The 24,639-nt window shown below is 51.5% G+C and overlaps 1 protein-coding gene across 3 annotated transcripts in view; it reads right to left on the bottom strand.

The window, feature by feature from the left end:
- Nucleotides 1-1,502: 1,502 nt before the first annotated feature.
- The window catches only part of LOC120498401 (acid-sensing ion channel 2), a 404,155-nt gene continuing 381,018 nt past the window's right edge, over nt 1,503-24,639 (bottom strand). For 2 of the 3 annotated variants that reach the window (XM_039701060.1, XM_039701061.1), the window contains exons 3-10: nt 21,157-21,284; nt 13,237-13,387; nt 12,215-12,271; nt 11,554-11,707; nt 10,516-10,607; nt 8,569-8,648; nt 6,071-6,139; nt 1,521-2,603 (exon numbers count right to left, since the gene is read on the bottom strand). In XM_039701060.1, coding sequence (XP_039556994.1) covers nt 2,502-2,603; nt 6,071-6,139; nt 8,569-8,648; nt 10,516-10,607; nt 11,554-11,707; nt 12,215-12,271; nt 13,237-13,387; nt 21,157-21,284 — 833 coding nt within the window. In that variant the 3' untranslated portion in view covers nt 1,521-2,501. Of the gene's footprint in view, nt 2,604-6,070; nt 6,140-8,568; nt 8,649-10,515; nt 10,608-11,553; nt 11,708-12,214; nt 12,272-13,236; nt 13,388-21,156; nt 21,285-24,639 lie in introns of all 3 variants that reach the window. The other variant, XR_005626672.1, reaches the window with a different exon arrangement.

Below are 24,639 nucleotides of genomic sequence, written 5' to 3'. Positions count from 1 at the left end.
AGGATTCTTTTTTCATTTTTTTCCATCAGGATTTTGGGGGTTTTGGGAGCTGATGGTTGCTCCCATCCCTGCTCCCTGCTCCATCCCTGGGCAGATCCATCCAACACCAAACGGGTAGGATGGACCTACTAGTGCCTTTTCCACTCCTTTCTCTTTTCCTTGGAATGTGCTCCAAGCCAGCTTGGGGTTAATTACTGCAAATAATGGAGCTTCCCTTTTCCCTAGAAAATCGTGGGGCACTCAGCAGAGCTGGGGCTGTGCTGGAAGTTTGAACTTTGGTTGTTTCTTCTCCTGAATAATCCCCAAATCATCCTCACAGTTTTTTCTGATGTTTATAATTTTTTTTTTTTTCTGGAAAAGGAACCCTTAATCCTGATGAGGTTTGGAATCAAAAATGAAATCTCCCCCCATCCCTCTCCATCAGGGCTCAGGGTCCTTTTCCAGGCCCCTCAGACCCTCATCTCTCCCTGAGGGTGTTTCTTAAAATCCCCAGGTCTTTCCCAGTGCTGGAGATGTGGCAGAGCAGCCCCTCAGTGCCTGGATCCTGGGGTGAAGCCACTGCTGACATATTTTGGGATGCACTCATCTCCCCCCATCCCTCTCCATCAGGGCTCAGGGTCCTTTTCCAGGCCCCTCAGACCCTCATCTCTCCCTGAGGGTGTTTCTTAAAATCCCCAGGTCTTTCCCAGTGCTGGAGATGTGGCAGAACAGCCCCTCAGTGCCTGGATCCTGCACATATTTTGGGATGCACTCGGATGGAAATGGATTTTCTTGTTACCCTTTGGAGCCGGTTAAAGTGGATCAGTAAAGGAAAAGTTGGAATCCCAGAGTTCTGGACTGGTTTGGGTTGGAAGTAGCCTAAAGATCATTGAATTCCCACCCCTGCCATGGCAGGGACACCTCCCACTGTCCCAGGCTGCTCCAGCCCCAGTGTCCAGCCTGGCCTTGGGCACTGCCAGGGATCCAGGGGCAGCCCCAGCTGCTCTGGGCACCCTGTGCCAGGGCCTGCCCACCCTCACAGGGAACAATTCCTCATTCCCAATCTCCCATCCATCCCTGCCCTCTGGCAGTGGGAGCCATTCCCTGTGTCCTGTCCCTCCATCCCTTGTCCCCAGTCCCTGTCCATGTTTTTTCCAGGCTGCCTTCAGGCACTGGAAGCCTCAATGAGGTCACCCCAAAGCTCCTCCTCTCCAGGCTGAACAATCCCAAAGAGATTGTTCAGAGAGGTTTCTGGTTTCTCTCTGTTTTGAAATGAACAGGTTTCCAACACTTCTGTCAGCAAAGAGATCCCACAACATCCCAGAGATCCCAGCACATCCTGGAGATCCCATCCCAGGGAAGACAGGGATGCAGCTGGGCACGGCCACGACACCACTCCCACCCCATCCCGAGCTGTGTCAGGACATGGTGGGAGAGGAAAAGGAGGGGTAAGGGATGAGGAAGAGCCCTGGGGAGGCTCTTCCTGGGATCTGCCCTCCCACTGGGGATGAGGGCAAGGCAGGAATGACACAGCCTGGCCATTTCCACAAGACCAGCTTTAATATCAGTCAGGAGAACGAGGAGAAAGCACAGAATCCATGAATGGGAGAAGAAGGAAATTCCAAAAGTTCCCCCCAAAAATGAAAGAAATTCATGAGCCCAACCCCACCCGCTGCTCCCGGACTCTGCAGGCACAGCAGGGCTGGGATGATCCATAGGGATCCCTGTGGCTCCTCTCCAGGGATGCTCACCTTGGGCTGAGCTCGGGATTCAGCCCAACCTCACCCAGAGGACGCGACCGGGAGAAGAATCCGAGAGCGCCGACTTTGGGATCTCTTTATTGTAAAACTCTCAGCCTACGGCGCTGGGAATGGAGAATTCTGGGATGCTCCTTCTGGCACTGAAACCCAGGGACTGCAAAGAGGAACAGAGCTGAGAGAGGCAGCTGAGGAATCCCGGGGCCAGGAAAAGCCCTGGCGTGCAGTGCTCGGGGTATTTGGGATGCTTCCTTTGGGATTTGCTGCTGCTGCTGCTGCTCAGGCTTGGACAATCCCAAAAAGTGTCCTGGCCCTCCATCCCGTGTGCCAAGTCCCTCTCCAGCTCTCCTGGAGCCCCTTTAGGCATTGGAAGGGGCTCCGAGGTTTCTCTTCTCTGAGCTTCCCTTTTCCAGGTGAACATTCCCAGCTCTCCCAGCCTGGGAGCTGCTTCCCAGGTTGGAGCCAAACCCCCAGGAGGAAAGGACAACAGGAGTCAGGTCCAAGGCGCCTCTCACTTTGGGCAGAGTATATTTAGAATTTATATTTTTATATTATTTTTATATTCTCTTAATGCATAGCGAGTTTTTCTTCTCCTTTTTTTTTTAATTTTTTAATAGATTTTTTAAAATATTTTTTTTCCAGTAATTTTTTTCCAGTATTTTTTTCCATCTTTTTTTTTTTTCCCCCCAGTGCAAACCTGAGCTGGGTCCCTGTTTTCCCTGTGCAGTTTTCCTTCCTCGGGATGGGCACTGTGGTGGGGAGGGGTCAGCAGGCGATTTCCTCCAGCGTCCCCAGTGGGGCCTGCAGGGGCACGGTCACAGTGTGGCTCAGGCTCTCCGAGTGGTTTGGCACTGGATCACAGGTGCTCTGCCATGGAAAAGCAGGGAATGCGTTATTCCACCTATAGTAGAGGGATAAAATGTTTCGAAAATCATGCGATATTCAGAGGAGCTGGAAAAAGGTTGGGCCTGGTAGGTGTCACCGTCATGTTTTCTGGAAAAATCCCCTTGCCCAGGATTCTTCTCCTGGGAAGCTGAGAAGCCTCAGAGAAAAAGGAAAACAATATTATCTCATTTGCTTCTCCTGTGTTGTGCTCATGTGGAATGTGGTTGGAGATTGTTTACCCACAGGTGATTGTTTCACTGGGTTCTGCTGTGAGTTGTTTTCACTCTTTGGCCAATCAGGGCCAAGCTGTGTCAGGACTCTGGAAAGAGTTACGAGTTTTCATTATTATCTTTTAGTTTTCTCTAAGTATCCTTTCTGTATTCTTTAGTATCGTTTAGTATAGTATTATTTCATATAGCATAGTATAATAAAATAATAAATTAGCCTTCAAGACCATGGAGTCAGCTCCATCATTCCTGCCTTCATCTGGGAACCTTGTAAATACAAGAGGCAGGCTCTGGGAAAATGTAAGGCTTTAGTGGATCATGCAAAACTGCACCTGTATAATCATTAATTACCATGATAATTGATATGATTATTCAATGATAAATGATATATTGTTAAATGCAATGATTGTTTGGTAATTGTGTCGCCCTGTTCTTCTAAAGTTCTTCCAAGCCTTCGGATGTTTACATTTTTGTGATGGAGTTTCTCACGCAATTTCACGTAAATAGGGATTGTTTGCATTCCTTTCTGGAGGAGGAGAGAATTACTGGACTGTTGGTTTGACCGGTGTGGTTGGAGGGGTGGCAATTTCATCCTCCAATCCATGGTTACTTTTGGAATTCTGTAAATATCGAGGTCCAGAAATAAATGTGCTTTTTTGCCTTGGACATCTCAGCGTGTGAGTGTCATTAATTTCATGTCATATTGCGACAGTAACTGGATAGAATTATTGTTTAATTGTAACAGGAATCATGAGAAACGATGTTTGGGGGGTTTGATGGAGATTACAAAAATCCATGCTTGGATGAAATCAATGTATACAATAGAACACTTTAAGTTTAATAATGAATATGTAGTTATATAACAATAAGGGTATAAAAACATGCTCATCCTGAACCCATGTCAGAGTCAGATTTGGATCTGTGCCCCTGACACCCAGAGCTCTTCAGTAAAAGCACCTTCACATGATCCTTCCCTGATTATGTGTTCCTGAGCACTAACACCACAGCTGCTGGGGGCTCCCAGGACTGAAACAGTTCCTGCCTCAAACACTGACAGAAAGTTCTGCTCCTTGTAACAAGAACTATAAAGGAGATGTGGAAAACGAGGTTTACTCTTTTGGTAAAATTTAATTTTTTGGTATAATAATTTTAATTTTAAGGTATTTTATTCCTTTGTTTAATAACAAGATAGAATTTTTATTAGGATAAATAGGATTTTATTTTAAATAATTTTTATTAGGATTAATAGGATTTAAAAAAAATTAAGGTATTTTATTCCTTTGTTTAATAAAGGAATAAAGTTAAATAAAAAAGATAATAGGAGATAGAAATAAAGCAAAGGGTTAAAAACAGCTGGGTGTTTGGTATTTAAATAAAAGCACACATCTTCGGACATACTTCTTAAATATTTTTTCTATTACATCAGCTTGTTGTATATTCATAGACATACGTATTTATATTGTTCTATAAACTAGTTTACATATTCTAGGAACTATTTTGTATGGTTCTTCTTTGGGTCTGTTTTTTGGAGTGTGTTTTTTGGTTGTGGTTTTGGTTTATTCTCTTTATTACTTCTAGCTTGGGCTTTGGTTTATGTTTTCTTGAGACAGCAGATGTTGATACTGAGTAGGGTCTTTATTACATGTTCACTGGATGTTAACTAAACAGATAGTTCACTCTCTATAACAGATAATATTATATATATTAGTAATTAATATTAATGATACTAATTATAACTAATAATATTAATATAGCAATTAAAATATTAACAATAACTATATTAGCCACTATTAATAACTTAATAATGCATATATTAGGTAATAATAACTACATTAGCTACTATTATTATTATAGCTAAGTTTTTGTTAAGAGTAGAAATAAAAGCAAAGTTATTTTATCATGATACATATCATATGTGCAAAAAGCCAACAATATAATATGTATTCACAACAGGAGCCACAGGCACAGAAATCTCCTTGGAGAGCTTTGGGCTGGAAGTCAAACTGCAGGGATTGGATAAAGGGAAACCTTCCTTCAATCCCCTCAACAGCCAAGGCTGAGGGGAGCAATGCATCCACCAGAAACACAGCAGAGACTGCCCTGGCTGGGCTTGGGGCAGGAGAGACTGAAACAGCTCATGCCTCAAACACTGGCACAAAGTTCAGCTTGCTGTAACAAAACTGATAAAGAAGGAGAGAAGCCTCCCTGAAGATGCCTGGCTGGGACTTTGGATTGTAAATTAAACCTAATTCAGATGAAGGGAAACCCATTCCTTAATTATCCCCTTAATTAGAAACCCATTCCTTAATCATCTCAGGCTAAGGAAAACGAACAAGGCTGAGGGAGAGGAATGCACCCACCAGGAAATCAAACACAGCACAGACCCTTCCCTGGCTGGGTGTGGGGCTGGAGAGACTGAAGCAGATCATGCCTCAAACACTGACACAAAGCTCTGCTCGCTGTAACAAAACTGGAGAAAGAAGGAACAGCCAGAGAAACCTCCCTGAAGATGCCTGGCTGGGACTCCGGATTGTAAATGAATCCTGTCTCTGTCCCTCTCTTTCTGTTCCCCCCACCTATTTTCCATTTATTTCCCTTGGTTTTTCTCTCTTTTCTCTCTCCCTCTCATATTTACTATCCAATAAACCCCAGACTATCATCTGGCATCTGGTCCCGTTTGCAGTTTGGCTGGGGTAGAGGCATCTCTAATTATAATTTTAATAACCAGATCCTAACACACGTGGGAAGAGCTCCAGCATCCCCAGGGCATTTCCCCTTTGTAGGAACGTGTCCTCTGCTGATGGAGTGACCAAATTATCCTTTGTCTCCTTAAAAAGGGAAAAGGCCCAGAAGTTTCTCTCCTCAATTGGGTAAAAAGACACCTCATAGCACCCTGGGGACTTCACCTCAAACTTAAGGATACCCAATTGGACAGAGGCCAAGAGGTCCTGCCTGAGCCATTTACTGGGAAAAGAAGAGAACAAAGGAAATAATTGTTTTTGTGAGGTGTTTTAGCAGGAGCAAGAACCTCTTGCCCCTGGCTTGGGTTTTCTCTGTAAAGAGCTTTGTTATTTTGCCTTTTATTAAAACTTTCCTGTTTCCAACACTGCCACAGAAGCCATCCTGCTGCTTTTATGCCATCTGAGGTGGCTGGGCTATCTTGGGTATGATACAGATCTCCAGGAGCTGGAGGAGACCCCTGTATCAGCCCCCTCTCCTTACCACGTTCTCGTCATGGCTCCCGTCCTCTTCCTCTTTTCCAAGAAGGTCCAATAACTTTTCCTTGATCAGCTGCAAGAAGAGGGAGCCAGGGTTAGGGGGGAAGAGGCTGCAGGGGGATGGGGAGCACTGGGGTGTGCTGGGTTTGGGGCTGCATTCCAAAGGGCTGGGAGGAGGAGGAAGCTCCAAGGGCTGGGCCAGGGAAGGCTGGGAGAGCTGGGGGTGCTCACCTGGAGAGGAGAAGCTCCAGGGAGAGCTCAGAGCCCCTGGCAGGGCCTGAAGGGGCTCCAGGAGAGCTGCAGAGGGACTGGGGACAAGGCATGGAGGGACAGGACACAGGGAATGGCTCCCATTGCCAGAGGGCAGGGATGGATGGGAGATTGGGAATGAGGAATTGTTCCCTGTGAGGGTGGGCAGGCCCTGGCACAGGGTGCCCAGAGCAGCTGGGGCTGCCCCTGCATCCCTGGCAGTGCCCAAGGCCAGGCTGGACACTGGGGCTGGAGCAGCCTGGGACAGTGGGAGGTGTCCCTGCCATGGCAGGGGTGGGAATTCAATGATCCTTAAGGTCCCTTCCATCCAAATCATTCCAGGATTCTCTTACAAGGAATAAAACCCACAAAAAAATCCATTTTTGGGACACTTTTGGGGTTCAGAGAAAGCTCTTAGCTCTCTGAGCTCCATTTCTCTTCCCAGCCCCCTCATCTTCCTGCTGCTGCAGGATTTGGCTTCCAGGGAAATCCCATAAAACTTGGGAAGTGTTTTACTGGAAAGCTCCCACTGGGAGAAAAGAGAAATAAAACCAACAAGAAGAAAGCTGAAATCCTGAAATTCCCAAAAATTGGGTCAGTTCCTAAGGAATGTGGATCCTGGCTGGTGCAGGGAAGTGTGGTGGGAATTTGGGACCAGGAGGACAGAGCTCAGAAGAAAATCACAAAAAAGCCTCTTTTTGGTCAATATTTCCCCCAAATTTGGCCAATCCATAAAAAAAAAAAAAAAAAAAAAAAAAAAAAAAAAGGGTCTGGTTGCTGCCATTCCCAGAATGCCTAAATATTTTAGCTGAAAACTCAAAGTTTTGAGGTGCTGACCCTCCACTTTATGAAACTCTGAGCAGAGGGGAAAAACTGCCTGGATTTTTTTTTAAATTTTAGGGTATTTATCCCTTATTTCCTGGCTGGTGGGGGTTAAATATCTGGGATTGTGAAGATTCCTTTGCTGGGGCATCCCCAGGGAGCTTCTCTGAGGAGACAAAATTAATTTTAAGCCCAAAAAAGAGGAAAAAATAAAAAGTGCAGCAACCCCACACACATCTGACAAATTTTATCAGGAGATGTCAAAGAAAGGAGGAAAACAGAGAGGAAAAACCCTAATTTGTGAAGTTTCTTATGGCCTACTTGGGAAAAATCCCCAAGAAATCCAGGAAAAGGCAAATTTGATGAAACACTTGGGTACCCAGGCTGAACTCTAAATTCAGGCTCAGCTTTTGTTGATCTCTGAGCTTTAGCCCTGGAATTTTTCCGTATTTTTTATTCCTGGTTCAGGGCACCAATGCTGGAGCTGCCCAGAAGGGATTGGGATCGGGGCAATTGTCTGAAAATATAAAAATATTGAAAAAAAAAAAGTGAGAGGATTTGAAGTGAGTTCAGAGCTGGGGTTTCCCAGGGAACTTCCCTGGAATGGGATGCGTCCCCAGCCTGGGTTGGGACACATTAAATCAAATGGACAATGATAAATCAAATGGAAAACTCTCCCATCCCATGGCAATAAAACTCCCTGTTCCCACCCTGAGCTGGGGCTGTGTGAGAGCTGGATGAGGCAGGTTGGAAATACATGATTTTGGTGGGGGCTCTGGGATCCCCCAGGGAACAGAAAATCCAGGGATGAGGGGCACCAGGAGTGGCAAATCCAGAGATGAGGGGCAAATCCAGGGATGAGGAGCACCAGGAGCAGCAAAAACAGGGATGAGGGGCAGATCCAGGGATGAGGGGGACCAGGATTGGCAAATCTGGGGATGAGGGGCACCAGGAGTGGTAAATCCAGAGACGAGGGACAAATCCAGGGATGAGGAGCATCAGGATGGAAATCCAGGGATGAAGGGCACCATGAGTGGCAAATCTGGGAATAAGGGGCACCAGGAGTGGCAAAAACAGGGCTGAGGGGCTCCAGGGGGGGATATCCTGGACTGATGGGCTCCAGGGTGGGAAGTCCTGGGCTGAGGGGCTCCAGGGTGGGAAATCCTGGACTGATGGGCTCCAGGGTGAGGAATCCTGGACTGAGGGGCTCCAGGGTGAGGAATCCTGGACTGAGGGGCTCCAGGGTGAGGAATCCTGGACTGAGGGGTTCCAGGGTGGGAAATCCTGGACTGATGGGCTCCAGGGTGAGGAATCCTGGACTGAGGGGCTCCAGGGTGGGAAATCCTGGACTGAGGGGCTCCAGGGTGGGAAATCCTGGACTGAGGGGCTCCAGGGTGGGAAGTCCTGGGCTGGGGGCTGGGAAGGCCTTACCTCATACAGGTAATCGAAGAGCTCGAGGATGGTGAGGATGCTGGCCCCGATGAACAGCCCCATCTGGCCACCAATGTCACCTGCAGGGGACAGCACCGTGACACTGAGCACTGCTGGGCCCTGCCTGGGAGCTGCCATCCTCAAAAACTGGGAACAATTCCCCAGAGCAGCGGGGTCTGCAATGGCATCCCGATGGTTTTCCTGCTAATGGAGCCTGGAGCCCTCCAGGCTGCATCCCAGGAATCCCAGTTCCCACTCTGGGGAAGAATCAATGTGCCTGGAGCCAAGGAGAAACCCCAGCATGGCAAAAAGTGGGAAGGGAGGTGCCCTAGGTTTTTTGGGAAGCATCTCCTGCTTTCTGCTTGAGAGTCCTGGGGTGGAAGAGGAACCTGAGGAAAGGAGATTCCCAGGAATCTGCTGGGAAGGTGACTGGGATGTGGTGCTCAGGGAAGCCAATCCCATGGATTTTGTTGGAAAACAGCCCTGGATTGACCCCCAGAGCAAAGGCACCCATGGGTGGGGGGTAAGGGGCCTTTTCCAGGGGATCAAGGTGAGAACCCTGAATGATCCCAGGAGGTGTTCTGGGTTTTCACCAGGGGGATTCACCCGGAGGCTTTGAGCCTGGGAAAAAGATTCTGGGATGAGGCTGTTCCTGAAGTTCCAGAGCTTGGGAATGAGGGTCCTTTGAGCTGCAAACTGGTCAGAGAGGCTCCAGAAGCCTCCTCTTCCTGCCTGGAATTCCTGGAAAAGCCCCAGGAAGTGCAGAAGGGCTCCTGAGGGGGCATTTGGCAGGGCCAGCCATGGGGGTGACATGGGGACACCTCTGTGCCCCAGGGGTGGCCCAGCTCCAGCTTCCCAAGGGGCTGAGCACTCCCAACATTCCAGAGGGATCCAGGGAGGCTGCAGGGCTGGGGGAGGGCTCACCCCCACCCCAAACCCAGTGGGGCCAACCCCAAATCTGCAGCTGGGACCCCAAGGCTGGAGCTGATCTGGGGCTGAGCAGCTCAGGGTCTCCTGCAGCTCTTCCATGAGGCATCCAAAGGCCAAGGGCCCAGGCCTGGCTGGAAATGGTGGATTTGGAGCAGGGAAGAGGTGATGGGGAGATGGCTTTGGGGTGTCCCCCACATCCTGCACCCCACAGAGCACCCAGCACCCACCCAACCCCAAATCTCCAAAAAAAGAGAGCTGGAAGCAAGCAGGGATGGAGCAGCTCCAGAACCTTCCATGGGTCTCCTCCACCTCCTGCTGGAAAGGATGGATTTGGAGCAGGGAAGAGGTGATGGAGATGTGATTTTGGGATGTCCTCCACACCCTGCCCAGGGGGCAGCACAGAGAGCACCTAGCCCCAAAATCTCCCAAAAGTGGGAGCAGGCAGGGATGGAGCAGAACCTTCCATGGGTCTCCTTCAGCTCCTTCATGAGGCATCCAAAGGCCAAGAGCTCAGGCCCAGCTGGACAGGATGGATTTAGAGCAGGGAAGAGGTGATTTGAGATGGTTTTGGGATGTCCTCTCCCACACACTACCCAGGGGAGCAGAATCCCCAAAAACTGGGGTGCTGGGAGCAGGCAGGGATGGAGCAGAACCTTCCATGGGTCTCCTCCTCCTCCATGAAGCAGCTGAAGGCCAAGAGCTCAAGCCTGGCTTGAAACCTTGGATTTGGAACAGGGAAGAGATGATGGGGAGATGACTTTGGGATGTGCCCAGGGGCCAGCACAGAGAGCACCCAGCCCCAAAATCTCTAAAGAAGGGAGCAGGCAGGGATGGAGCAGCTCCAGAACCTCCCATGAGCACACAGAGTATCCATGGGGACATCCCTGGGATGCCGTGGTGGGGTGAGGAAAGCAGACATGGGCCTTGCTGGGGTTTCAAGGCTGTGGACCCCTCCCAGCCTCTCTCTGACCCTCCCAGACCAGTAGAGACCCCAAACTGGTCCCAGTCCCCCCTTACCAAGTAAGGCTGCCACTTCATAGGCTTTCTTCTGCTCAATGGTCTCATAGTTGAGTGCTTCAAAAAAAATGTCCAGCACGAGAATATTCTCTCTGTGGGAACAGGGAAAACCTCAGCCCAGGAGCCACTGGGGATAAGGGAAAAATGGAATTTTGGGGCTTTATTCCCCTTTGTATGGATTGTTCCTCTCCCTGGGGTTCTCAGACCCCACAGAACTTGGAGCTGGTGCAGACCAGGAGCTCAGGGCACCCTGAGGGCTCTGGGAGCCTTTGGAGCAGCTGGGAAAGGTTTCCCCAGAACTCCTCAGGATCCTGGATCTCACTTGGCTGGGAACTCTTCTCTTGGATGGTAATTCCTGATTGTGAGGGTGGGCAGGCCCTGGCACAGGTGCCCAGAGCAGCTGGGGCTGCCCCTGGATCCCTGGCAGTGCCCAAGGCCAGGTTGGACACTGGGGCTGGAGCAGCCTGGGATAGTGGGAGGTGTCCCTGCCATGGCAGGGGTGGCACTGGGTGGGTTTAAGGCCCCTTCCAACTCAAACCATTCCAGGATTCTGTGATCCTGGGAAGAGAATCCAAGGGATCTGGAAGAACTCTCACTTCCCACACACAGCAATCACTTGCCCAGGGCTGGGAGAGCTCCACGGCCTGAGGAGCTCAGCCCAGAGATACAAATCTCCAACAGGACCAGCAAAGTGGGAAATTTTGTACTTGTTTTGGTGGGACTGGAGGATTCCCATGAGGACAATCCTTGGGAAGGAACTCAGAGAGGAAATCTACTGAGAAGAAATCAATCTCATCTCTCCCAGATTTTCACTCTGCTCTTCCCTGGAGGGCATCCCTGTGCTGGGGATGGATTGGCCAGGACCAGACATTTTCCAGACTTTTCCCTCCCAAAATCCAAAGGAATTCAGCTCTGCTCTTCCCTGGAGGGCATCCCTGTGCTGGGGATGGATTGGCCAGGACCAGGCATTTCCCACCAGGCATTTCCCAGACATTTCCCTCCCAAAATCCAAAGGAATTCATGTCCTCCCCCACTCACGAGATGTATTTTTCCGACTTGTTGAACTTCTTCTCCAGGTACTTGGCCGAGGTCTTGCTGGGGATCTTGACCATGGAGAGCTCCTTGTTGTACCTGGTGAGGTTACAGGGGGTCCTGCAGATGCAGTAATTGCTGTCCTTCTCTGCCAGGAGACCTGCAGGGGGGCAGGCATGGAGCACACGGGGTCCCATGGAGCAGGGAGGGACCCATGGAGCAGGGACAGGAGTAGAGATCATCCCTCCCACAAAGGGGCCAAGGGGACATTTCTCACTCTGGACACTTCTCTCCCAGTTCATCCCAGTTCTCACCCCCTTGGAGAGGCTGCTTGCTGGAGGTGACACTGTCATCAACAACAGCGTGGAGAACTTGTGGCTGAGTCCCTAAATCCAGGCTTGGAATGGGTCCCTCCACCCCAAATCCAGCCCCAGGGGTGCTCCTGAGGGTTTCTGTGCCCTGAGGGTTTCTGTGCTCATGGAGCGCTTTGCCCCATGGAGAACCAGGAGAAACTTCACCCCAGCATGCATCCAGCACTTCCCAGCAACCTGGGGCTAATCCCAGCCCCTCTCGGGGCTGCAGATCCCTGTTCCTGCAGGCCAGGAGCATCCAGGCCGCTGGGATTCCAGAACATTCCCTGCCCTGGCTCAGGGGTCCCGGTACTCACTGAGCGCCGGCTCCGCGCATTCCTTGTACTGCTCCGGGGTGCAGAAGGGAGCATCCCCTGCAGGGACAGGACAAAGCCATCACAGGGGGACACCGGGCTCTCCCTGGGGAGCCAGGGACCCCCTGCAGTCAGGTGACCCTGCTGTCCCCAGCTCTGCCTGCCACAGGGGCTTTGTCCTGCAGGAGCTGCTGGGAACAGCACCCAGGGGCACTGGAGCTAAGGAAGGTGGGATCTGATGGTCCCAGAAGGCTTTTCCAACCTTAACCACACCCAGGTCTCTTCCATGGCTTGGCCCTGTTTCTCAGGGAGTTATGGAATATCCTGGGTCTGCTGTCCCTGATCCCTCAGGACAGGCATGGCCCTGCTGGCTCACAGCCAGCCTTTCCCAAAGGCCACGGGCACCTTCTTCCCTCAGGTACCCCCAGGTATCCCCAGGTGTCCCCAGGTATCCCTGTCCCCAGGTGTCCCTGACCTGACCTGACATGTGGACTGCCCCTCCAGCCCAGTTTTCAGTGTCCCCCAGGTGTCCTTGTCCCTCATCTGGCACGTGGCTTGTCCCTCCAGCCCAGCCCCAGCTGTCCTCCAAGGTGTCCCTGTCCTTGACTGTCCCTCTAGCCCATCCCCAGGTGTCCCAGGTGTCCTTGTCACTGACCTGGCACGTGGCCTGTCCCTCCACTCTATGCTCCAGCTGTCCCCCCAGTGTCCCTGTCCCTGACCTGGCGTGTGGACTGTCCCTCCAACCCATCCCCAGGTGTCCCCAGGTGTCTTTGTCACTCATCTGGCACATGTCCTGTCCCTCCAGTCTATGCCCCAGGTGTCCCCCAGTGTCCCTGTCCCTGACATCCCCACTGTCCCCAGCTGCCCCCCCAGGTGTCCCTGTCCCTGACTGTCCCTCCAGCCCATGCCCAGGCATCCCTGCTGTCCCCAGGTGTCCCCAGCTGTCCTCCTGTCCCTGACCTGGCATGTGAATCATCCCTCCAGCCCATCCCCAGGTGCCCCAGGTGCCCCCGTCCCGTCCCCACCTGGCATGTGCACCATCCTGCAGTTGCAGTTCTCCACGATGTAGCGCGTCTCGCAGTCGATCCTGCAGGCCGTGACGCTGTACACCGGGAAAAACGCCAGCCCCAGCTCCGGGGAGCGGCACTCGCCCCACGGCGGGGGCAGGTACGTCAGCTGGGGACAGGGCAGAGCAGGGACATCAGCTGGGGACAGGGACAGGGCAGGGACATCAGCTGGGGACAGGGCAGGGTCAGCTGGGGACAGGACAGAGCAGGGACATCAGCTCGGGACAGGACAGGGTCAGCGGGGGACAGGGCAGCACAGGGACAGGGACAGGGCAGGGTCAGCTGGGGACAGGGACAGCATAGGGACATCAGCTGGGGACAGCACAGGGGTCAGCTGGGGACACACAGGAACATCAGATGGGGACAGGAACAGCACAGGGGTCAGCTGGGGACAGGGACATCAACTGGGGACAGGAGCAGGTATGTCAGCTGGGGACAGCACAGGGACAGGGGTTAGCTGGGGACAGGGACATCAGCTGGGGACAGGGACAGGACATCTGCTGGGGACAAGGATGGCACAGGGACATCAGCTGGGGAAAGGGATGGGGACAGTGAGAGGGAAGGGACAGGGCAGGACATGTCCCCTGTCACAGGGCAGCCCCTGCAGTCCCTCTGGGTATCCCCCTTCCCAGGAGCTCCCTGGCTCCTGGGATAACTCACTGGGACAAGCTGTCCCAGTGCCACAGTGACACTCCAGGTGACAATGAACGTCCTGGAGGTGACAATGAATGTCTCAGGAGTGGCAGCAGCTGCGGAGGGATCAGCTGGAATTTCTGCCTGGCAGACTCTGCTTTACAAACTGGAAAAGCTCCACCAAACTGTCCCGAGCAGGAAGATCTGCACATTCCCTGGAAACGTGGGGAGTTTTCCCCCAGCTGCTGCTCCCAGCCTGGCACAGGAATCTCTGGGCTTAAATCCAGAGGGAATCCATCCCTGAGTGCTCCCCTGAATCCCTTCCTGGCCAAACCAGGGCTGAAACCTCAGGAAAAGCCTTTCCACCCAAAGCCTGGATCCCATGGAGCTGCTGAACTCCTTTCAGACCTGGATTCCTGCTCTCGTGGCCCTGGAGCTGCTGGGAAAGGCACCCCAAGGAGCAGGAGCAGGATGGATGGAGCAATCCCAGCCCTCAGACTCAGGAAGAATTAACGGGAGAGACTTCACTGGGCTTGATCCCTCTCCCTGCAGCCTCTCCAGATCCTCCTCCTCCTCCTCCTGAGGGGTTCCTGAGGGATTCCCTTTCCTTTCTGCCAGATTATCCCAGTTGGGGGTGGTGGGAGGGATCTGGGCTGGATGTGGAGCTCCGGGACGTGGAGCTGCTCCCTCCACCTATGGAATGCAGGGTGACCCCACCGTGGGGAATGACTGGCGTCTGATCCATGATCCAGAATGCTGAACAACTGCTTCATTAACACTACACTATATTACATTAATACTGTATCATAACTGTACTAAAAAGATACTAAGGAATACTAAAGAAAAACCTGTGGCTGGCTGAGACAGCCCGGGCACAGCTTTGACCCAAGTGGCCAAGGAAACAAAACAATCCTCAGCAGAATCCAACTGACAAATCACTTTGGGTAAAAAATCCCCATAACACATTGCACACGTGCCAAACAACAGGAGCAGCAAGTAGAGATAAGATTTGTTTTCTCTTCTTCTCTCCGTGCTTCTCACTGCCTTTCCCAGGAAAAATTGTGTGAGAGAATTATGCTTTTCTCTTTTCAGAGAATGTGAATGCCACATCCAGCCTCCCCTGCTGCTCCCAAAGTGGGAACAAACCACAGCAAAGCATCAGGAAAAGCAGGGAAAAGGCAGCAGCAACATCCCTGCCCTTGGATCCTGCAGGATTTGTGCTCCCTGGCAGCTTCCCCAGGGCTCCTCCTCCTGTTCCTGCGTAGAGAAATCCAGCTCCAGCCTCTAATTGAGGGTGACCAACTCCCAGTCTGGCCCTTTTGCAGTCATTAATAATTAATTAATGAATTAAACGCTTTTCCAGCCCTCCTGATCCCAGCTTTCTCCAGGATTACCAGGATCAGTTCCCAGCTGGCAGGTGCTAAAAGGGGAAGGAAAAAATGGATTTGACTTCTTGGAAGCTGAATGGATTCTGCTTGTCCCAAATTCCAGGGAAAAAAGGGGATAAGCTTGGAAAACCTGGAGGGAAGAGATCCTGGGGCAGGGGAGGATCAGCTCCTGGCCACATTCCTGCCTTTCCACACTGCTGCTGGCACAGAGCCTCCCGGGAGCTGCAGCATCTACCCACAGCCACAGAGGTCACCCCTTCAATTAACTGGAAGTGCTACCCCTGTTTTTCCTGCCTGTTTCATTCTCTCAAACAGGGAAATGTGGTGGAGATGATCCCAGCACAGGTCGGAGCAGTTTGATAAAATCCTGGAATATCCCAGGTTGGGATGGGTCCCACAAGGACTGAGTCCCACCCCTGGCCCTGCACAGGATCCCTCAATTCCCCAGGATCCCAACAATCCCACCCTGGGCATCCCTGGCAGCGCTGCCCAAACCCTCCTGGAGCTCTGGCAGCCTCGGGGCTGGGACCATTCCCTGGGCAGTGCCAGCACCTCTGGGGAAGAACCTTTCCCTGCCCCATTCTCCTCTGGCTCTGGGATGGATCCAGCACCAATTCCTGCCCAGACCCCCTCACGTGGCTGATGGCACCAAACTCCAGCGATCCCAAGGAAGGATCCAAGCCCTCCCTGAACATCCCCACCTGGGCTGGGTTCCCAATGAAACCAGAACCAGAACCTCTGTTCCTTAAGGAGACCTCCAGCAGCAGCAGCTTCTTGGAATTTCCATCCCAGGCAGCTCCAGCCCTTGTGGAATGCTGAGAAACCCAGAGCAGCCACGGCTGGCTGATCCCAGCTCCCAGTTAATGGTGCTGGAATTGTCTGTTTGCATCTCCAGCTCCTTTCCCATCCTGCCCATTCCTTCCCATTTGCTCCCTTCCACAGGAATTGGTTTTCAGGGATGAATTTGACCCTTCCAGCCCCTGGGAGCTCCCTTGGGGCAGAGCTCAGGGCTCACAAGTGCCCAGGGAAAATCGGGATTTTGGAGCTCCAGGAACCTTCTTTGCAAATCCAACAGGAACAGCAGCACTGAGCCCTCCTGGAGATCCACAAAAAGTCCAGGGCAGCCCCTCCAGAGCCTCATCCCAGGTCTGCTCCCACTCCTGCTCCCCCTGGATGAGCTGGGCCTGTGGCTCAGGTGCAAAATCAGCCTTAAATCCCCAATAACGTGGAGTTATGGAATTCTAAAGGTTGGAAAAGCCCTCTGAGATTGAGTCCAGCTGTTCCCTCTAGGCCACCACTGCCCCATGTCCCCAAATGTCACATCCACATGGATGAAATTCCTCAGGGATGGGGATTCCCCCTGCCCTGCTCCAGGAAACTCTGCCTCTCCTCCTGCTCATTTCCCCCTCATTCTCCCAGAACATTCTGGCTGGATTTGGACTCAATTCCCAAACTCTGGCAGAGGTGCCTGGTTTGGGGGTTGGGGGGAATTGGACTCTGAAGTTTTCCTGTCCTCACTTTTCCACTTTTTTATAAATTCCTCTTTTCCACAGGATGTAGAGGGAGCAAGAAACCCAAACCATTCCCTCATCCTCAGATCCGATGGCTCTTCCTGACCTCCCTTCCCACTCTCTTCGTCTTCCAGGCTCTGCCTCATCTTCATCCCTTCCCTCATTTTTCTACTTTCCTTTGCATCCATTCCCAATTCCTTCCCAATGCTGTTTCCCAACCAAAACCCCTCTCCTGCCCTACAAATTCAAAGTTTTCTTCCATCTCCTGTACCCAACTGCTCCTGTGCCATGAAGGCTCTGTGGGATTGGTTTTACAGGATCTCCTTCTTGAATTAATTCAGAATTTAAGGATAAATTGGAGGGAATCCACTGGGAGAGTTTGTGGGATTGAGGGGAACAAAAAAATCAGGGGGTGATTCCAGGAGGGGTCAGACCATGGGTGGGAGAAAATGCTTGGAGGAAGGGTTAGGAAATGTGAATCCATGGAATTATGGAATAGTTTGGTTTGGGAGGGACATTAAAACTCATCCAATTCCAACCCCAGGGAAACCTCCACTGCCCCAGGGTGCTCCAAGCCCCTTCCAGCCTGGCCTGGGACAATTCCAGGGATCCAGGGGCAGCCACAGCTGGTCTGGGAAATCCATTCCAGGGGCTCCCACCCTCCCAGCCAGGAATTCCTTCCCAATATTCTGCAGTGGGAGGGACAGGGACAGGGCAGGGATGTCCCACTGCCCCAGGGTGCTCCAAACCCTGTCCAGCCTGGCCTGGGACAATTCCAGGGATCCAGGGGCAGCTGGCCTGGGACAATTCCAGGGATCCAGGGACAATTCCAGGGAAATCCATTCCAGGGGCTCCCCACCCTCCCAGCCAGGAATTCCTTCCCAATATTCTGCAGTGGGAGGGACAGGGACAGGGCAGGGATGGATGGGACATTTGGAAGGAATTCCCTGGACACATTCCCTGTGTCCTGGCACCCCATCCCTTGTGAAATGACACCTCAAACACAGGAAGTGCTCTTTGATTCCTCCTAACTCCCAAACCCCAGTGCTTCCACCCTGAGTGGGTTTCCAAGCCATCACTGCCAGCCCTGAATCCCATTTTCCTGCCTCTCTAATCCCACTCTGGATCTGCAGGTCTGTAGCTCTGCTCTCTATCCCATAAAACCTTTGGAGGAGATGAGTCTCCAGAGCCCCATCAAACAACATTGTTCCAGCTCAGAACCCGGGGCTTCACTGAATTTTTATGGCCAACTTGGCAGGAATTGCCCTTTTCCAGGTGCTTCCCATCTTCCCTGAATCCCCTGTCCAGCTCTGCTGGAAATTCTGATCCCACTACTGATGGAAGAGGTTTGGGTGATGCTGAGATGCTGCAAAAACCAGCCTGGAAAAGAGGAAGGAAGGAGGAATTTCTCTTTCTCCATGGGATCAGCCCTTCAAAGTATGGATTTTAGTGTGTCCCTCTAAGCCTTGGTGCCATGGTCAGGGAAAAGGGGAATATTGCAGGGATAGTGCAGCTTCCCAAGGTCTGGAGGGGGAGATTCCAACACCAGGCTCACCCAAAAGCACCAGGGAAAGGGGAAAATGGAAAGTGATCCATCCAAAGCCAGCTGTGGTGGGAGCTGAAGGGCAATTCCCAATTCCAGGGGGTCCTGGCTTCCCTTGGGATCCCTCAGGAGGTGATGGATCCTTCCCTGTGCCAGCTCCTGTTCATTGAGCACACAAAGCTCATGCATGCACTCAGGAACTGCCATGGAAATGCTCCCAGAGATCCCAGAGCACCCTGGGGAGGCACAGGGAACCCAGCTGGGATGGGACTGTGGGGGGTCATCCCATGGGAAATGGGGTGAAAGCCCCAGGGCAGCAGCTCTGGGCTCCATGGGAACCCCTCCTGCTCCTTCCCCTCTGCTCCTGGGCAGGGAGGGGATCCAGGGAGGATTTTCCACCCAGACCCTCCTGTTGTCCTTCCATCACCCATGGTGTACTGGCTCCTGCTTCCCCCAGGGAGCTCAGCCCTGGCTGCCCTGAGCTTCAGGGATTGCATCCCCTGTGTCCTGTCCCTGCAGCCCTTGGAAACATTCCCTCTCCATTTTTCCTGCAGCCCCTTCAGGTCCTGGAAGGTCCCAGTTCGGTCACCCCTGGTGTCTCCTCCAGGATGAACAATCCCACGTTTTTTTCAACCATGAAACATCTCCCTTGGCCACGTGTCCAGAAGCAGCTTGGTCTCTTTAACCCATCCACCACATTTTATGGACAAAGCTCCTGCTGGAATTGCTTTCTCAGGAGTTTTTGCTGCTGACTCAGCATTTCCACCCTGCCACTGCCAGGTCCCTCCCAAGGTCACTCCTGCATTAACTCCCAAGGTGGGAGATGCATCCCAGAAGTGTCTCCTTGCAGGAACCATGGGGCTCAGCCACTGCAGGAGGAGGAGCAAAGCTGATTTAATTCCCATTTTTCCAGCCTGAGAGCTCATTGTGAAGGGAGATTTTTAATGAGATGCCAACCACGGACCAGAGCTGGCTCTGGACAGAAGGATTTTGGGAAGCTCTGGGTGGAAAGTCAGGATTTATGCCCTGGTCCCAAGATGTGAATCCTCACTGGTGCTGAGCAGCTGCAGCCCTGGGAAGGCAGAAAATCAGGGAACAAAGGCCAGGGAATGCTCTGATTTCCAGAGTGGGATGGGGAAAGACAGAAGGGATTTGAGCAGGGCCACAGGGGATTATTCCAGAGCCAGGAATGAACTCTCCACACCCCAAATTCTGTCCTACAGAGGATCCATAGCTCCCACCATCCCAAATCTTCCCCACCCCACACTTTTTATCCCCAGAAAAAGAGTTTTTAACTCCCCAAGGCTGCTCTGAGCTGGAAGATAGGAAATCAGCTCCACTTTTTCTTTATTCATGGTTTTTATCCAGCTGCAGGATCATTTATATTTATGGTGCAGGATGTAAAACTCCAGGTTCAGGACCCCAATAACTGCCTGGGCTCAGTCTCTGGGCGATTTTCCTGGAGCTGTTCCACTTTTGGCTCTGGTTTATTAAAGGAGCAACACAGGCAGAGAGATTTGGTTGGAAAAACTCAGACTAAATCAGATTGGTATAAAAGCTGCACACTGGGAAGGTAGGGGAAGCCCAAGGTCCCTGAGGACTAATAATTAATTAGAGGAAATTTTTAATGACTGTAATTAGGTTAAAAATTACTTTCTGGGAAGAGGGATTGGGGTGGGGACTGAATGCTAGAGATCCCTCCATATCCCTGAGAAAAGGCTTTGGAGCCCTCAGATGATTTTAAACCAGTCAGAAAATTCCAGGAATGAGCCCTCCCCTCTCCCATCAGCAAAACTCTGGCAAAACCCCTGGAAAAAGGGACGCCCTGGAGCTGAGAGTCCCTAAATCTGTTCTTCTGTCCTCTACATTTCCCATGTAGAAGGGGTATCTGGGGAGGAATGTTTTCCCCTCTCTCTCATCTGGATGATGTTCTGGTTGGAATTCTCATTATTCAATGGAAATTTTGGAATAGGCAGTGCTGGCAGTGGGGTGGGGAAGGATCCCAGCAGCTGCAGGAAAGCTCTGGAATTTGCACCAATTTAACCCAATGTCCTTGAGATCCTCTCTGCAGGCTACGGCTCCCAGCCCTGCTCCCACATCTCATCTAGGATGGGATTTTTAAGGAAGGCAAATCTTTTCAATCACTGCTGGAGTGGCCTGGTGGGTCTGACTCGAGGAGCTGTTCCCAAAATCTTTGAGCATCAGGCACCATATGATGCCCTGTCCATCCCTTTCCATCCCTGCCCATCCATCCATCCGTCCATCCATCCATCCATCCATCATCCATCCATCATCCATCCATCCATGTGGATGGATGATTCCACAGAAGACGATGATTCCCAGGTATCCCAGGAGAGTTTTTCATCAATCATGTGGATATTTTGGTGTCATCTGAAAGATTCCTGCTGTTCTCCATCAGGAAGCCCTGTCCTCCTGCCTCTTTTTATACCCTTGGAATGTGTTTTTTCTAGGAAAACCCCAGTGGGTTGGACAGGACCCAACACTCGGAGCTGCCACAGCTCAGCTCCAACCATGGCAGAGCAAAGCAGGGAAGTCACCAGGGATGAAATTAGTTCTGGAGATGGAATTACTCTGTGACTTTAAGGAACTGTGGGAATACAGGACTGTGGGAATAACCATGGGGGATAACTTGGAAAAGCTGCCCTCATCCAAGAAATTTGTAGCAAGGCGTCAAAAACCTCTTAATGATGGAGCTGCATCTCAAGGGGCATCAGTTATGGAGAAGGAACCCAGGAGGAAGCCCTGGAGGGATCCCGGGGTGGAACGGGAATTTGGGACTTACCCTTTGCTCCTGGGTGGCCACAAAGGTCTGGAATCCGGGGGCCACCCCAAATCCCAGCTCCTGGACGAAGGGAGGCTCGGACTGGCTGTGGATCTGCACCTTGACTCCAGCCTCGAACGTCGTCTCCTCTGGAAGAGAAGGGGGAGGTTGAGGAGCTCAAGAACAGCTGGAATGTTCCCACCTGGATGATCAGATCCCTGATAAGTGAGGGAGGAGATCCAGCAGCAGGATTTGCCAGGAGCAGAACACTCCTGGGGCTCATCCCAAATCACCTCCCATCGGCACCAGGAGCATCCCCAGTTCCCAATCCCAGCTCCCCATCCTGAAACAGCGGCTCCAACTCTGAACTTCAAAGAACGAGAAACCAGGAGAAAACTTTCCCTTTCCAGCTGGAAATTTTGGTTCCAGCTGCAGATTTGGTTCCAGGACACTTAGGTGACATTCCCACATCACTGAACCAAACCAGCTCCTCCCTCTCCAGCCTGAGCTGTTTCCACTCTCCAGGAGGACTCCAGTACTGAATATTCATGAATTCATGGATGCCCCTCTGCTGTCCCATCGCTGGCCCAGCCCGAGGCCACTTGGGAATGTTGGTCATGAAATGACATTAAAAATGTCCTAAATTTCCAGGAATTTTGGGTTTAGCAGCTGCTCCAAGCTGGAAAAGCCTTTTGGGCTTGGACACATCAGAGCTCGGGGTGATGGGAAGTTCCCACATCCCAAATCCATGTGTAGTAACTCGAGATCAGTCCCTCTTTTCCACTAAAACGAGTGGACAAAAGTCACAAAGTGGCTTTGGAAGCAAAATTGATAAGCTCAGATCAGCCCCATGGGCTCCTGTCCCCACACCCGGGGGTGTTACCTCCTCTCCTCGGGATTCCTGCTCTCTCACATCCCAGCAAACCCCAGATTCCATCGGGGACTAAGAATTGACAGAGGAAGTTGTTAACAAGGCCCAATTTGACCTAAACCTGGAATACTCCTGGATCTAGATCCACGCTGGTGGCCAGCAGTGCCACCTCCACATCTGAGGAGTTTCTGTTGGAGGATGAATCATTCCTCAGCCTCCCACTATTCCGTAGCATTCTTCTACAATTTCATTGTGCTTTTCAATTTCAGCTCTGGGAGAACCTTGGGAGCAGGGAATCCCAGCCATTCCCAACTCTGGAGCTGCTTCTCCAGGGTCTGCACAAAGAGGGGTGGGAGCACACAGCCAGGGGACAAGGGGACAATGAGGGGACACTGGATGAGGTTTTGTGGATCTCAGGAATTCAGGATTTAGAATTCTGCTGGCAAAGAGATCTGCTGCCTTCTCCCAAGAGGATTTTCCTCACAAGATCATGGAATCCTGGAATGGTTTGGGCTGGGAAGGGGCCTTAAAGCCCACCCAGTGCCACCCCTGCCATGGCAGGGACACCTTCCACTGTCCCAGGCTGCTCCAGCCCCAGTGTCCAGCCTGGCCTTGGGCACTGCCAGGGATCCAGGGGCAGCCCCAGCTGCTCTGGGCACCCTGTGCCAGGGCCTGCCCACCCTCAGAGGGAACAATTCCTTCCCAAAATCCCACCTAAAGAGACCCTGCTCATCCAGGAGCCGCCAAGGCAAACACAGCGAGACCCCACAGGTGGGATGGGTTTAGGTTGGGATTTGCCAGGACAAACAGGAGCATCCCAGTGCTCAGATCCCCTCTCTTCCAGCCCCTCCAATGTGCCACCTCCCAGCTCAGCAAAGCCATGGCCAAGAGCTCATCCAGGAGTCTGGAATTCTGGAGACCCCACTGCTGTCACCTCCCAGGAAAACCCCAGTCCCAAACCACACATTCCCACATTCCCAAAAACAAACCCCTGCCAGCTCTTCCCAATGCCTTTGGTGATGGAGAACATCCCAATGCTGTCTCCACAGCCCCACAGCACCCCAGGATCTGCCCCAGCTGCCTGAGTCCCAGCCCAGGCCAGGCTCAAACCCTCCCCAAGCTGCCCCCAACGCTCCAGCCCCAGTTCCCATCCCGGTATTCCCGCTCCCACCCACCCCCACGGCTCTGCTGGGTGTTGATCCCCTTCCAGCACTCCGGAGGAGATTCCATCTGCTTGCCTCAGTAATTCTCTGACACCTCAGATGAAAAAACTCCTATTTAGTTTAATTTGTTGGGCAACAGGAATTTTCCCAAAATATTTTCCATCCACAACTCCTCTGCCCATTTCTGCACCTGCCCCAGCTCTAATTCCATGGATTTCCCATGCCCAGGGGTCTGTCCATGGGTAAATCCCTGTCCATCAATACCAAGATCCAGCCTGCAGGTATCCAAATTAATCTTAAAACCACCAGGATTTAGAATTTTAAATGGGAAGTCCTGGCATGAAGCCAGTGCTGCCCACGGAAAGGGAGGGAAAGGCCACAGCATGGAAAAAACTTTGGGATTGAAGATTAAACCTCACAATTGCAGAATTCCATCAGTGATGATACCCAGGAAAACAAAAGAAATGGGATTTTTTTAGAGGAGCTTCCAACCCCAGGCAGCTTTCCTTGTTTCTCCTGCACAAGGATGAAACAAGAAACATGGAATTGGCTTGGAAAAATTGTCCCTTCTCATAAGAAATCAATTCCTTCCAAAATTCCTGTTTGCTGCTAGGAGAGGCAAGTTAAAAGCCCAGCTTGGATGGAAATGCCTGGATCAGAACTTCTTAACTACATCCTAAATATTCCACACCTGTGCTGGGATCCAGGAGCTTTAGTGGGGATTAAATATTTCTTGGAATTGTGGGAAAAGGGAGGGCCCAGCAGCACCAAAAATCTGGGTTTGAAGGAATTTTCCCTGGACACAACAAATCCCAAAGGGCTCCATGGCATCCCTGGCACTGGAGAGGGCTCTGAATGTCCCAGGTATTTTTCCATTATTTTATTCGCATTTCAAATTTTAGGAAATTTTGACAATATGACTTCTTTTTTTTCCCCCCAAATTTTACAATTTTTTTTCCAATTTTAGCATCATTTGGAATGGCTTTTTCTGCAAATTTCTCCTGGAGCTCTGGGGCTGAGCCACTGCTTTTCCCAGTTTTTATGAACAACCATCACCGTGGGGAAAATTAATCCTGGAATCCTTGCATTTGCTGAGAGAAACTAAAACCAATCCCAGTCTGTTGGGATTTGGGTTGCACCTCCCAGTTTTTAGCCTTGTTTGGGATGTTAGGAATATTTCATTTATCCTCAGCCCCACTCTCAGGGCTTGGAAATTGTTTCTAGCCCATTCCAGGTTGGGAATAATAAAAAATTCCTTGGAAGCTGCATTTTTTTCCACACAGTAAATCCATTCCTGCACCAAGCAGAGTCTCCCAATGAATCCTGAGCCCATTTTTTGGAATCACCCATCAATGTGGGGAAAAACAGCCCTGAAATCTTTGGATTGGGTCAGATAAATTCAAAATCAATCCCAATCCCTTGGGATTTGGCATGTCCCAGTTTTAAACCTTATTTTGGGATGTTGGGCGA

Source organism: Passer montanus, unplaced genomic scaffold (assembly GCF_014805655.1).
Source record: "Passer montanus isolate IOZ18808 unplaced genomic scaffold, ASM1480565v1 scaffold148, whole genome shotgun sequence".
NCBI lineage: Eukaryota > Metazoa > Chordata > Aves > Passeriformes > Passeridae > Passer > Passer montanus.
This window is presented reverse-complemented; position numbering and strand designations above follow the sequence as displayed.